Source organism: Nerophis ophidion, linkage group LG08 (assembly GCF_033978795.1).
Source record: "Nerophis ophidion isolate RoL-2023_Sa linkage group LG08, RoL_Noph_v1.0, whole genome shotgun sequence".
In the NCBI taxonomy this organism is placed as follows: Eukaryota; Metazoa; Chordata; class Actinopteri; order Syngnathiformes; family Syngnathidae; genus Nerophis; species Nerophis ophidion.
The window spans coordinates 72,879,938-72,893,670 of NC_084618.1; the positions used below are offsets into that span (position 1 = coordinate 72,879,938).

The window sequence follows — 13,733 nt, forward strand, 5'->3', positions numbered from 1 at the left end:
CTTCGTCTAGCTCTTCCCGGGGGATCCCGAGGCGTTCCCAGGCCAGCCAGGAGACATAGTCTTCCCAACGTGTCCTCCTACCGGTTGGACGTGCCCTAAACACCTCCCTCGGGAGGCGTTCGGGTGGCATCCAGACCAGATGCCCGAACCACCTCATCGGACTCCTCTCGATGTGGAGGAGCAGCTGCTCCCGGATGACAGAGCTTCCCACCCTATCTCTAAGGGAGAGCCCCGCCACACGGCGGAGGAAACTCATTTCGGCCGCTATTTCCCGTGATCTTATCCTTTCGGTCATGACCCAAAGCTCATGACCATAGGTGAGGATGGGAACGTAGATCGACCGATAAATTGAGAGTTTTGCCTTCCGGCTCAGCTCCTTTTTCACCACAACGGATCGGAGCATTTAGTTGTATTCAGTCTTAAAAAAAATATTAAATGGCTCTCAAGGAAATACTTTTTAAAATACTTGGCTTGTATGGCTCTCTCAATCAAAAAGGTTCCCGACCCCTGTAATAGGGTATTGTGTGTAGAATTTTGAGGACAAAAAAGAAATAATTCCATTTCACATTGTCATTATAGGGTATTGTGTGTAGAATTTTGAGGACCAAAGAGAAATAATTCCATTTCACGTTGTCAAATCAAATGTTTATTGGATTCATCACTATACATTGTACATCCACGACAGAACTACTGACTAAACTACTACCACAACTTGGTTTACTATTTATAAAATATAATAATGTAGGGTTACCTGGAACTTGAAATAGGCCACCCGGCCTGAATCCACACTTGGTAGTAGTTTAGTCAGTAGTTCTGTCGTGGATGTACACTGTATAGTGATGAATCTAATAAACATTTGATTTGATTTGACATTAAATTTGCAAAATGCGGTTGCACATTTTGCAAATTGCGCGCCATTGATATTGTGCTTACAACATAGGTCACGAGCGAGCGTCCTTGTTAAACTTGACATATAAGACAACATGATAAATAGGATGATAAACTTTTTTTTAATTGTATGTACATATTTTCATGATCGTGTACATTTGTACGCACAGTACATATTCTGCAAGTCTACCAGAGTCGATGCACTTAAATATACCTACCACTAGAGAGCACTAGTGTATCTTAAAGTAGCAAGTAGGCCAGGGATCACCAACCTTTTTTGAAAGAGCTACTTCTTGGGTACTGATTAATGCGAAGGGCTACCAGTTTGATACACACTTAAATAAATTGCCAGAAATAGCCAATTTGCTCAATTTACCTTTAATAAATAAATCTATATAAATAAAAAATGGGTATTTCTGTCTGTCATTCTGCCGTACAATTTTTTTTTCCTTTTACGGAAGTTTTTTTTAGAGAATAAATGATGAAAAACACACTTAATTGAACGTTTTAAAAGAGGAGAAAACAGGAAAAAAAGAAAATTTAATTTTGAAACATAGTTTATCTTCAATTTCGACTCTTTAAAATTCAAAATTCAGCCGAAAAAAAGGAGAGAAAAACTAGCTAATTCAAATCTTTTTGAAAAAATTAAAAAAATAATTTATGGAACATCATTAGTAATTTTTCCGGGTTAAGATTAATTTCAGAATTTTGATGACATGTTTTAAATAGGTTAAAATCCAATCTGCACTTTGTTAGAATATATAACAAATTGGACCAAGCTATATTTCTAACAAAGACAAATCATTATTTCTTCTAGATTTTCCAGAACAAAAAATTTAAAAGAAATTCAAAAGACTTTGAAATCAAATTTACATTTGATTCTACAGATTTTTTAGATTTAGCAGAATAATTTTTTTGAATGTTAATCATAATAAGTTTGAAGAAATATTTCAAAAATGTTCTTCGTCGAAAAAACAGAAGCTAAAATGAAGAATTAAATTAAAATGTATTTATTATTCTTTACAAAAAAAAAAAAAAATTAAACATTGATTTAAATTGTTAGGAAAGAAAAGGAATGAATTTAAAAGTTAAAAAGGTCCATGTGTTTAAAAATCCTAAAATCATTTTTAAGGTTGTATTTTTTCTCTGAAATTGTCTTTCCGAAAGTTATAAGAAGCAAAGTAAAAAAATAGATTAACTTATTTAAACAAGTGAAGACCAAGTCTTTAAAATATTTTCTTGGATTTTAAAATTCTATTTGAGTTTTGTCTCTCTTAGAATTAAAAATGTCAAGCAAAGCGAGACCAGCTTGCTAGTATATAAATACAATTTTAAAAATAAAGGCAGCTCACTGGTAAGTGCTGCTATTTGAGCTATTTTTAGAACAGGCCAGCGGGCGACTCATCTGGTCCTTACGGGCGACCTGCTGCCCGCGGGCACCGTGTTGGTGACCCCTGAAGTAGGCACTCTTATTCTGTTAATATTTATGTGCTTGGCGTTAATATTTACATTTAATAGTATTTAGCCACATAATGTTCTCCCAAATACATTAAATTTTATGATCCAAGTTAATAGTCTTAATTCTATTTGTTGCTCACCACTACATTATTACAGAACTAAATCTTATATTTTCATTCAAATTAATGTGAACAAAAAACACAAACACAAGATTGTAACAAGTTATTGGAGTGTAAATTAACAACACATATTTTATCACATTTTATTCTACATTATTGCCCTTGTTTGCACATTTAGACTGGTTTAGGTGAAAATATACCTATAGCTGTGATGGTTATGAGGCAACAACCGCTATCCATCCATCCATTCATTTTCTACCACTTATTCCCTTTGGGGTTGCGGGTGGCGCTGGTGCCTATCTCAGCTGCAATCGGGCGGAAGGCTTTGTACACCCTGGACAAGTCGCCACCTCATCGCAGGGCCAACACAGATAGACAGACAACATTCACACATTCACACACTAGGGCCAATTTAGTGTTGCCAATCAACCTATCCCCAGGTGCATTTCTTTGGAAGTGGGAGGAAGCTGGAGCACCCGGAGGGAACCCACGCAGTCACGGGGAGAACATGAAAACTCCACACAGAAAAGTCCCGAGCCCGGGATTGAACCCAGGACTACTCAGGACCTTCGTATTGTGAGGCAGACACACTAACCCCTCTCCCACCATGCTGCCCGCAACCAATATTAAGACAGTTGTATCAAAGACCAGCTTGCTTCTTTGTATTGCGTTTCTGAAGGATTTGCTTTAATGGCTCAAGTCAAACATAGTTTCCATTTAATTAAAAATCCTGTTTTGGCTTTGTATTATGGCACAGGACATAAACACAGACGGATGGAACGTTCATTAATGACGATGACCAAGTTCCAACAATCCAAAGCTACTCCACTATAAATAATTTCTTTGCGCTCAATAAAAAGTAATTTGCGTAGAGAACCTAATACAAGAATGATATTTTTTTTCCCTAGAGTACAACCAGAAAGGTCAACTTGAAATAATTTTGGCAACAAAAGCTTCACATTAACACACCTCTTTGTCATGGCAGATAGTTCTTTATAAATAAACAAAAAAATATATTTACTTTTATGGCTTAATGTACATTCTGTGCTATGATTTGTCAAATATGACACACTGTCAGAAAGGAGAGAAGATAATGGGTGCATGAGTGGCCCTCAGAGGCCCTGGGGCAGGCCTGAAGAGGGCGGGGCTTATCAGGGGACTGTGGATGAAGGCTGCAGGGCCCTGGGGCAGTCGCAGTGCCAGCGGTGCAGATGCCATGGTGCATAAAGCAGCTGGATTGAAAGGGGTGGTCAGGAACCCTGCTGAGAGGGCCTTGGACAGATGCTTCTGCAAGGCAAGTTTAGTCTGCAAACCCAAGTGACCCCATTAGGGACAGCAAAAAAAAATACTTCAAGGCAGATTATACAAAAATAGAAATGAATTTACAGAAGTTGTTCTTATATATATGCTTAAGTCACCATCAACTGTAGATATTAAAAAGCCAAATAAGCATTTGTGTGCATTCTTACCACTAATGCAGTGTTGGGCTGCAGTTTATTATAAGGGGTGAATTTAGTCTTCACCCTCACAGGCTTGCCGGCCAAACGCTCCTTGTGTCTTCTGCTGTTCATGTGCTGTCAAAAAAATTGTTAAAGTTAATCAATCATTCCACAAAGAACATTTTTGCGTGGCTTCCTGTTTATTATTTTTTTTACAAAGGCTCGGTATTCTTTCAAGGATATACATAATTATACATATTGGGGTTGTCCCGATACCAATTTTGTAATACCGGTACTTACATGAAAATGTATATCAATACTTTTCGATACTTTAACAGAAAATCTTATGATACATTAAACATAAGTTTCTTACTGTAATCAATTTTTTTTTTAGTAGATTGAAATTGAAATTAAAAGGCATTAAACACACTGGGCTTTTCTTATTGCACTCAAAGAACAATTTACAATGTTCCATATTACACACAGTCTGCCATAATCCAGGAGTAGGTTCAACTCAAATTGAAAACATTATTGACATTGTATGAAATGTTTCATGATTTGTGGTTGACACTGTAGGTCTGTGCTTTAAGACAAATATAATCATTAGTAAATACTAAAAACAATACTATAGGGCAGGGGTCGGCAACCTTTACCACTCAAAGTGCCATTTCGACCCGTTTCACAAAATGAGGAAGACAATGGGAGCCGCAACTATTCTCGCCAATATCTGCTGGTGGTCACCCACATGACAAGAATAAGGGCATGCTATGAAGCCATTGCCTTAAACACATTCTACAACATGTACAATCTGCTTGCCAGTCCCGCAACATGTTGTGAGAGGCTTCCGCAGGTGCACGCCCACGACTGGAGGGCATACTGGGTGACACAGAGTACACTGACGGTTGTGATATAAACAACTTTAACACTCCTACTAATATGCGCCACATTGTGAACCCACACAAAAGAAGAATGACAAACACATTTCGGGAGAAAATCCTCACAGTAACACAACATAAACGCAACACAGCAAATACCCAGAATCCTTTGCATCCATGAAATTTCCTGACTATGTTATACACCCCGCGAGCACCTAACTCCGCCCACCTCAACCACGCAGGGTTGAGGTGGGCATCACACTCAAATTTCTACTGCATGCCTTTGGTAAGGGCCGGAGTGAGAAGAGCTTTTAAAATAATTAACGCATGCTTACTTTTACCGCATGCCTTTGGTAAGCGCAGGAGTGAGAAGAGGTTTTAAATTAATTAGTGCCCCGACGGCAATTCAAGGAAATACGGTATATATACACAATCTCCTTCTCACCCTGGTAGGGTGGTATCGGTGTCATCTTCAAGCTCAGGTCCTCTACCAGAGACCTGGGAGTTTGAGGGTTCTGCGCAGTATCTTGGCGGTTCCTAGGACTCTTCTGGACTGAGGCTTCAGATGTTGTTCCAGGGATCTGTTGGAGCCACTCTCCCAGTTTGGAGGTTACTGCACCGAGCGCCCCCACTACCACGGGGACCACGCTAGCCTTGACCTTCCACATCTGTTCCAGCTGCTCTTTCAACTCTCGGTACATCTCAAGTTTCTCCTGTTCCTTCTTCCTGATGTTGGCGTCAGCTGGGATTGCCACAACTATCACCACCACCCTTTTCTGCTCTTTGTCCACCACCACTATGTCTGGTTGGTTAGCCAGAAGCTGTTTGTCAGTCTGGAAGCTGAAGTCCCACAGAACCTTGGACCTGTTGTTCTCAGCCACCTTCTGTGGTATGGCCTATTGGGATTTGGGTACTTCTATTCCATACTGGTTGCAGATGTTCCTGTAAACTATCCCAGCCACTTGGGTGTGCCTCAATATGTACGCTGATGCAGCTAGCATCTTACAGCCTGCTACTACGTTTGTATGTGCTGGACTGTCTCAGGGGTTCTCTGCACAATCTGCATCTTGGGTCTGATCAGCTCTAGTAGATCCTGGCCTCTATGGCTCTTGTGCTTATGGCCTTTTCTTGTGCTGCCATGATTAGTGCCTCTGTGCTGTCTGCCAGTCCTGCATTTTCCAGCCACTGGTAGGATTTCTTGATATCAGCCACTTCCTCTGACGGTGGTACATGCCATGTAGGGGCTTGTCCGTCCAGATTGTCTGCTTCTTCGTCCTCTGCACTCATCAGGGTTCTACTGCCTGAGACGTTCACTTAGCAGTTCCTCCTTCGGGACCATTTTTTTGATATATTCTCGAATTTTTGATGTTTCATCCTGGACTGTGGCCTTAACGCTCACTAGCCCTCATCCTCCCTCTTTCTGCTTAGTGTAAAGCCTCAGGGTGCTGGACCTGGGGTGGAACCCTCCGTGCATGGTGATGAGCTTATTTGTCTTGATATCTGTGGCTTCTATCTCCGCCTTTGCCCAGCTTATGATACCAGCGGGGTATTTAATGACTGGTAGTGCGTACATGTTGATGGCGCAAACTTTGTTCTTACCATTTAGTTGACTGAAAAGACAGCTGAATGTCATATATATATATATATATATATATATATATATATATATATATATATATATATATGCATATATATATATATATGCATATATATATATATATGCATATATATATATATATATATATATACATATATATATATATATATATACATATATATATATATATATAGTGGGGCAAAAAAGTATTTAGTCAGCCACCGATTGTGCAAGTTCTCCCACTTAAAATGATGACAGAGGTCTGTAATCTTCATCATAGGTACACTTCAATTGTGAGAGACAGAATGTGAAAAAAAAATCCAGGAATTCACAATGTAGGAATTTTAAAGAATTTATTTGTGAATTATGGTGGAAATAAGTATTTGGTCAACCATTCAAAGCTCTCACTGATGGAAGGAGGTTTTGGCTCAAAATCTCACGATACATGGCCCCATTCATTCTTTCCTTAACACGGATCAATCGTCCTGTCCCCTTAGCAGAAAAACAGCCCCAAAGCATGATGTTTCCACCCGCATGCTTCACAGTAGGTATCGTGTTCTTGGGATGCAACTCAGTATTCTTGTTCCTCCAAACACGACGAGTTGAGTTTATGCATCAGTCCATCTTAGATAAGCTCGGGCACAGCGGTGTTCCTTTGTGTTGTTGATAAATGGCTTTCGCTTTGCAAAGTAGAGTTTTAACTTGCACTTACAGATGTAGCGACCAACTGTAGTTACTGACAGTGGTTTTATGAAGTGTTCCTCAGCCCATGTGGTAATATCCTTTACACACTGATGTCAGTTTTTGATGCAGTACCGCCTGAGGGCTCAAAGGTCCGTAATATCATCGCTTACGTGCAGTGATTACTCCAGATTCTCTGATCCTTTTGATGATTTTACGGACCGTAGATGGTAAAATCGCTAAATTCCTTGCAATAACTCATTGAGAAATGTTGTTTTAAAACTGTTCGACAATTTGCTTACAAATTGGTGAACCTCACTCCATCCTTGTTTGTGAATAACTTAACATTTCATGGAAGCTGTTTTTATACCCAATCATAGCACCCACCTGTTCCCAATTAGCCTGCACCCCTGTGGGATGTACCAAATAAGTGTTTGATGAGCATTCCTCAACTTTATCAGTATTTATTGCCACCTTTCCCAACTTCTTTGTCACGTGTTGCTGGCATCAAAGTCTAAAGTTAATGATTTGCAAAAAAAAAATTGTTTATCAGTTTGAACATCAAATATGTTGTGTTTGTAGCATATTCAACTGAATATGGGTTGAAAATGATTTGCAAATCATTGTATTCCGTTTATATTTACATCTAACACAATTTCCAAACTCATATGGAAACGGGGTTTGTAGTTTTCACAATGTTATTTACATGGGATTTTTTATATATTTTTTAAATCAAATAGGTGAAACCAAAGGTTTAGGTTTAATTGCTCTGACAAGTTGACAAACACATAATTTAATGCACCCTAACCCAAAATCAGCATGGATCATTAACAGTAAACAGCATATAAAAGGCGTTGGAATACTCACTGTTCTTTGCAGTTTTTAAAATAAAAACATTTAACAACCACATTATTAGCTCTCAATTATAAAATATATATCTCATTGATATCACAAATTGGAAAGTTGTGATATACAGTAGTAAAGTTTGTGATAATAAATAAATATATCAACAATACAAAACAGCAGATATAATAGTTAACAGTTACAAGATTTTATGTGAATTCATTAATTATATATACTGCGTAATGCTGTTAATGGACCATTAGGAGCAAGGCTGATTATACCGCTTTAATTTAGTCCAGATCAATAAAGTGGCATTCAGACTGTCCAAAGAACATCAGATAAGGCTATGTGCTGATGAATAATCTTTATAGCTAAAAGAAGTATAAAGTCAGATTTACTTTTCTGTTTTCTGTTTGCCCAGTACCTGTTTAAGCTGATTCTCTGAGTTGACGGCCACCTGGCAAAGTTGACAGTGAAATCGCCTGCCGGTGACGCCCATAAGCCCTCTGGTCTTGCTGCCCCTTCTCTGCTTTATTATCCGGCAGGTGTTCCTGGGAAACGTCGTCCTCTTGGCTCTGCGGTGCGACTGGCTGCTGTTTGGGCTGACCATCATCTGTTTGTGTTTCGAGCCTGGGTAGGAGTGGACACACAAGGTTGAGTATAAACGGCATGACACATGAATACGATCGAGTGGGACTACTGCACATACCACTGCAGTGTGATTCCAACTGGGAGCTGGAATTAACAGTCACTTTGCACGTGGGACAGTGTAGATGTTTTTTGTCACTTTTGTCCTCTTTAGCATCCACGTTCATCACTTCTTCTTCTTCACCTACAGCATCGCACTGGGCTGGTGCAGTCGGTCGTAGCGGACCGCAGTTGTTCACAGGCGAACCCTCCGGTGTTGAATGGCAAAGCTGAGGGATGTGAGGGAATTGCTGGGACAGCTGAGGCGACCGGCTTGAAGATGAGTCTGTGGATGTGAGCTGGGAAGAAGAGGTGGGGGCCAGGGAACTCCCCGGGCCATTTTCCAGTTGCTGTAATGACGTGCCTAAATCGGAGCATACATATATAAACACAAATGTGTAACATTAGTATTGTGTGCGTGATACAAACTACACTGACTGATTGATGGGATTTCTCTATAAAAGATTAACAACATTTTTGCCATCCATCACTTTGAGAGACGCTTTTTATTTGTTCCTTTTTCTGTTTACCCCAGTTATTACTTCTACTTCATATCTGATTTGTACTTTTCATTCTCTATCCACTTTTTCCACCCCCTCAATCATTTCTGCTGTCATTCGACCGCTTCACCCGGCTAGTGGCGCATCAATCAGCCGCCATGGCAACCTCCTGCTGGATACAACAAACGTATTATTTAAGTGGACAACAGAAAACGGATGCAAGAGTAACAAAAATAGTTTGTAATTGTAGGACTACATTACACTAAAAAATAAAACAAGCTGCGAGGCTTTTCAGGTTTTTTTTGCACGCTCCAGTGCCTCTCTTCTTGTTTGATGGGAGTAATTAGCCATTTGACAGAGACCATGATTGCAGGGCAGGTAATAGCTGGTAATCAGTCAGGAGAGTGGCAGCTACAGGACTTAGCCTCTAAGTTGCCTCAATTACTACTAATCACCTGAAAGTGGGGTGGGGTTGTGGCATCTTTTAAAATATGCATAGATGTAGATTCCCGCTCCAATTTCAGCAAGCATTTAATTGCGTCTATTTAAGGGACGACACTTGGATACACTTTAGAGTAGTCAGCCCTCAGCTTGTATAGCATGAAAGATGTACTATCCACTAAGAATGAGACGACACACGTATTGTTTGGTCACACAAGTGAGTAGCGAGATAATTGTGTCTTGCTTATTGTAGTAGTAGTGTCATGGTCTGGAGCTCCATGAGTGCTGACATCGGGGAGCTGCAGTTCATTGTCATAAACAGAGATTCCAACATGTACTGTGACATTCTGAACCACAATGAGTCTACAGTGAACATGTTCAAATTGTGGCAGAGTAAAGCACGGAGGCGATCTAAACAGAACTATGTCTTTGTAAGGCACAGTGTTGGATTTTTCTCTACAAAAACCAGACTATATTTTTACATAACTCAATACAATGTCTTCTACATCTGGATGAAAGAGAAGAGAAGACATATGGACGCACCTTCCCTTTGCGGTGGTGGACAACAAGACACATTTTAAATATTGTGGCTCGATTTTACCAGTGAAAATAAAACCAACTTGATGCGTCATCTGCTGGCTAACATTCCAGAAATCGGCACAACAGTAAGCTGGCCGAAGCTAATTTTTCAAAATTACTTATACTGTTCTTTTTAAAGTTTACATTTTTTTCATATTAATCAATCCAAGAAAATAATACACAATTATACCATAATAATTCAATTCCTACTCCAAAACCAAACCCGGTCCAGCAACATTCAGAATAGAAATCAACAGAGCAATTGAGAGGACACACAAACATGACACAAAACAATCGAAAAGTAGTAACTATAAAATAATAATATAAACAACAGTATCAATATTAATAAGAATTCCAAATTAGCAGTGATTAGAAATCCCTCATTGACATTATCAACACAGCCATTTATGAAAAAAATTAATAAAAGCATTTAAAAAAATGAACAATAGTGTCACAGTGGCTTAAACTTGCACCACATCTCACAATCTTGACAACACATTGTGTCCAATATTTTCCACAAAGATAAAATAAGTCATATTTTAGGTTCATTTAATAGTTAAGACTATTTTAAATAATGGATCCCATATTCCAACTCATTATTATCTAAACTAATAATCTCCATAGCTTGTGTGTACCAGTGAGTATAAGTTGGACTATCAACAGCTATCCATTTTTTTAGTATTTCCCTTTTTGTTACGATGCATATTGAAAGAAATGCATTTTTACTATTTGATGACACGTTACTAAATCGATGCAGATTACCAAGAATACAAGTTTGCAGTGTCATTGGGATGTTTATATTTAGGAATGTAATTGCTTCTTTTGTTGTTTTCAACCCTAACTCTTTTATTCTCTGACATTCCCACGATAAAGGAACAAGAGTTCCCTCAACTGCCCGACACTTCATACATAACTTGCTACCATTTTAAACAGCTGAGAAGATATAAAATACAATCTATTCAAGATCCTAAATAGACTCAGTTGTAAATTAATGTTACTATTAAAGACGGGAGTGCAGGAGCAAGACTGCTTATGCTACAACTACTTTTGTTGCACACCATAGGCGAGCCTGCCCACTACTTTAATAAGAAAGACACCTGTAGAGTTAATCAATGTCCTCAGCACACTGCTCAGCTACTTGACAACTCAAAAGACCAGATTTGCCATTTTTCAAGCTAACACACAAAGAAAGACAGGTATATAACATATATATACAGGTTGTGGATTTATAACATTGATTGTTGTAATTAAACGGGAAAGTGGCCAAGTCACCAATTGTGTACACACAGTGTAATTATACAGAATATGGTATAAAACTAGTTTGTTTCTTCATATCACCATTTTGGTCATAAATTATTCAACATTGAAAAACAATGCTGAAATTTAGCCAAAATTATAAAACACAGTCACAGGTCAGTGTGAGTTGTACTTATTGATATATTCATTGAGGGCAGGTCTTGTGAATTTAGTTATAGAGATGCTTCGCAATAAGAATAATAAAAGTTGTTCCAAGACAACTTCAAATATCCCTTTTACTTAATATTTCAGTAGACAAATTTACTTTAATTTTAGTCAACTAAAATGTTGAGAAATTTAGTAGACTAAAATAAAGTCAATTTAGATGACTACAATATGACTAAAACTAAGTTATTTTTTTGTCAAAATAGTTTCAGTCGTAACTAACACTAAACAAAAAAACCTTGTCAAAATTAACACTGCATCACCGGTGGAGCTGGTGGAAGTTAGGGTGGAAGCTAAGCACCTGGCACGCCTCCGTCTTTCTTCGTTTTGCTTGAGTATTACCAACAGGTTCCTTAATAGGTTCAGGTCTGGTGAAGATAGACTGCACTTGTCCACTCCATCATCTTCAGCTTCCTCAGGAAGGCACTTGACCATCTTGGAGGTGTGTTTGGGTTCCTTATCATGTTGGGATACGGCCATGTGTCACACTTTCCCAAGGGAAGTGGGAGGTGGGTCACGCTCCGCTTCTGAATGTGGAATTGCGGTAATTTTTCCTCCCAATAAAACACAGCTATCTAGTGCTGGCAGCACTCATGCCAACCATGACACTGCCACCACCACCACCGCCACCACCATGCGTGTAGGCATAAAACACTCACTACGTTTCCATGCACTAAATTAGTCTGATTTCCCAGAGGGTCGCTTCTCACAGTGAATAATATTATTACACAATTTTTTAAAGCATTTTATTAGTAGATTTAAAAACAATTAAAATGTAAAAAAAAATATGGTAAGTTGCAATAATTTCACCTGAAAATTTTGTGTATATTATCCAGCACCCCCACGACCCTGAAAGGGACAAGCGGTAGAAAATGGATGGATTACTGTAAATGGAAAAACAGTTCTACTATTTTATGGTAAAAAAAAGGCAGCTCAGTTGCCAGAATTTTACTGTAAAATGTACTTTTTTTTTTTTATTTAAATAAAAAAAAACTGCAATTGTACAGTAAAAAAAAATTGGGCACCTGAGCTGCCAGTTTAAAAAAATGTTTTACTGCAAATCAAAATATGTAGATTTTTCGGTGTATTACTGTATTTTAGTATAAAAACAAGTACTGTTTTTTTTTCATTTAGAGAAAATTGCTGTAAAATTCACAGTACATATTTACAATTTTACCATGAAGTCTATTGCTACTTTTACATTAAACAATTTAAAGGATAACTTGCTTTGAAATCATTATTATTAGTACTTATTTCTATTTAAAACATGGTGTGAATGTTTGATAATATATTTTTGCATAATTAGACAATATTTAAGCTAACATAATTTGCAATTACATGGAGTACATGCATTTTTTCCCTGCCAAAATAGAAAGAAAGAATACATATAATAAGACAAGTTACAGTACTTTGATACATATTTCCAGGCTTTCGAGGGCCAAATAAAATGAAGTGGCGGGCTACATCTGGCCCCCGGGCCTTGAGTTTGACACCAGTGCTCTAATGCGACTATTAGTCATAAGTCGTGTGCCTCCCATACACTGGGGGGCACTTATTTCCTTTTAGCACCTTTAATTTATTAATTTTCAGGATACCCTATATGACTCACACTAGGAGTCTGTGGCTTCTAACAAGTTAACAGACACTAAACAATGTTGGGATGTCCGCTGTAATGTTGACACAGACTAGAAATATTACGTCTCTAATGGCTAGGCTGATGTTAAATAGCAGCTCAATAAATGATGTTGGATTTTGCTACGAACATGACGCTACTTCCAAGAACGTATCGGAGTGGATGCAGGTCCGAAATAAACAAATCTCGACGGCAGAGAGTTTTTCTGAAGGAATTTTCTGACCGAGAATCCAAAAAACTAAACTTTTGAATGTCTCGGAGTTCATTCATAAGGCAGCAAAGGCTCTGTGGATTGATGGAAGGAGTTTTAAATCCGAAAGAAATGAGCGTTCGTGCCCTGACTGGATACTTTTCCAGAGGAACTTGGTTATTATTTTGCCAGTTGCCAGAGATGTAATATTTCTAATATGTGTCAATATTACAGCGCACATTACAACATAGCTAGGCTGTTAACTTGTTAGAAGCCACAGACTTCTAGTGTGACGTCATATAGGTCATCCGTAAAATAAATAAATTAAACGCGCTAAAAGGA

At 38.4% G+C, this 13,733-nt stretch overlaps 1 protein-coding gene across 3 annotated transcripts in view; it reads right to left on the reverse strand.

Annotated features, from left to right (window-relative positions):
* Nucleotides 1-1,801: 1,801 nt before the first annotated feature.
* Nucleotides 1,802-13,733, reverse strand: part of LOC133558353 (zinc finger protein 385C-like) — a 79,706-nt gene continuing 67,774 nt past the window's right edge. Inside the window, exons 5-8 of one of the 3 annotated variants that reach the window (XM_061909667.1) lie at nucleotides 8,610-8,969; nucleotides 8,325-8,530; nucleotides 3,935-4,039; nucleotides 1,802-3,770 (exon numbers count right to left, since the gene is read on the reverse strand). In XM_061909667.1, coding sequence (XP_061765651.1) covers nucleotides 3,540-3,770; nucleotides 3,935-4,039; nucleotides 8,325-8,530; nucleotides 8,610-8,969 — 902 coding nt within the window. In that variant the 3' untranslated portion in view covers nucleotides 1,802-3,539. The remainder of the gene's footprint in view (nucleotides 3,771-3,934; nucleotides 4,040-8,324; nucleotides 8,531-8,609; nucleotides 8,970-13,733) is intronic. The other 2 variants (XM_061909664.1, XM_061909666.1) reach the window with 2 other exon arrangements.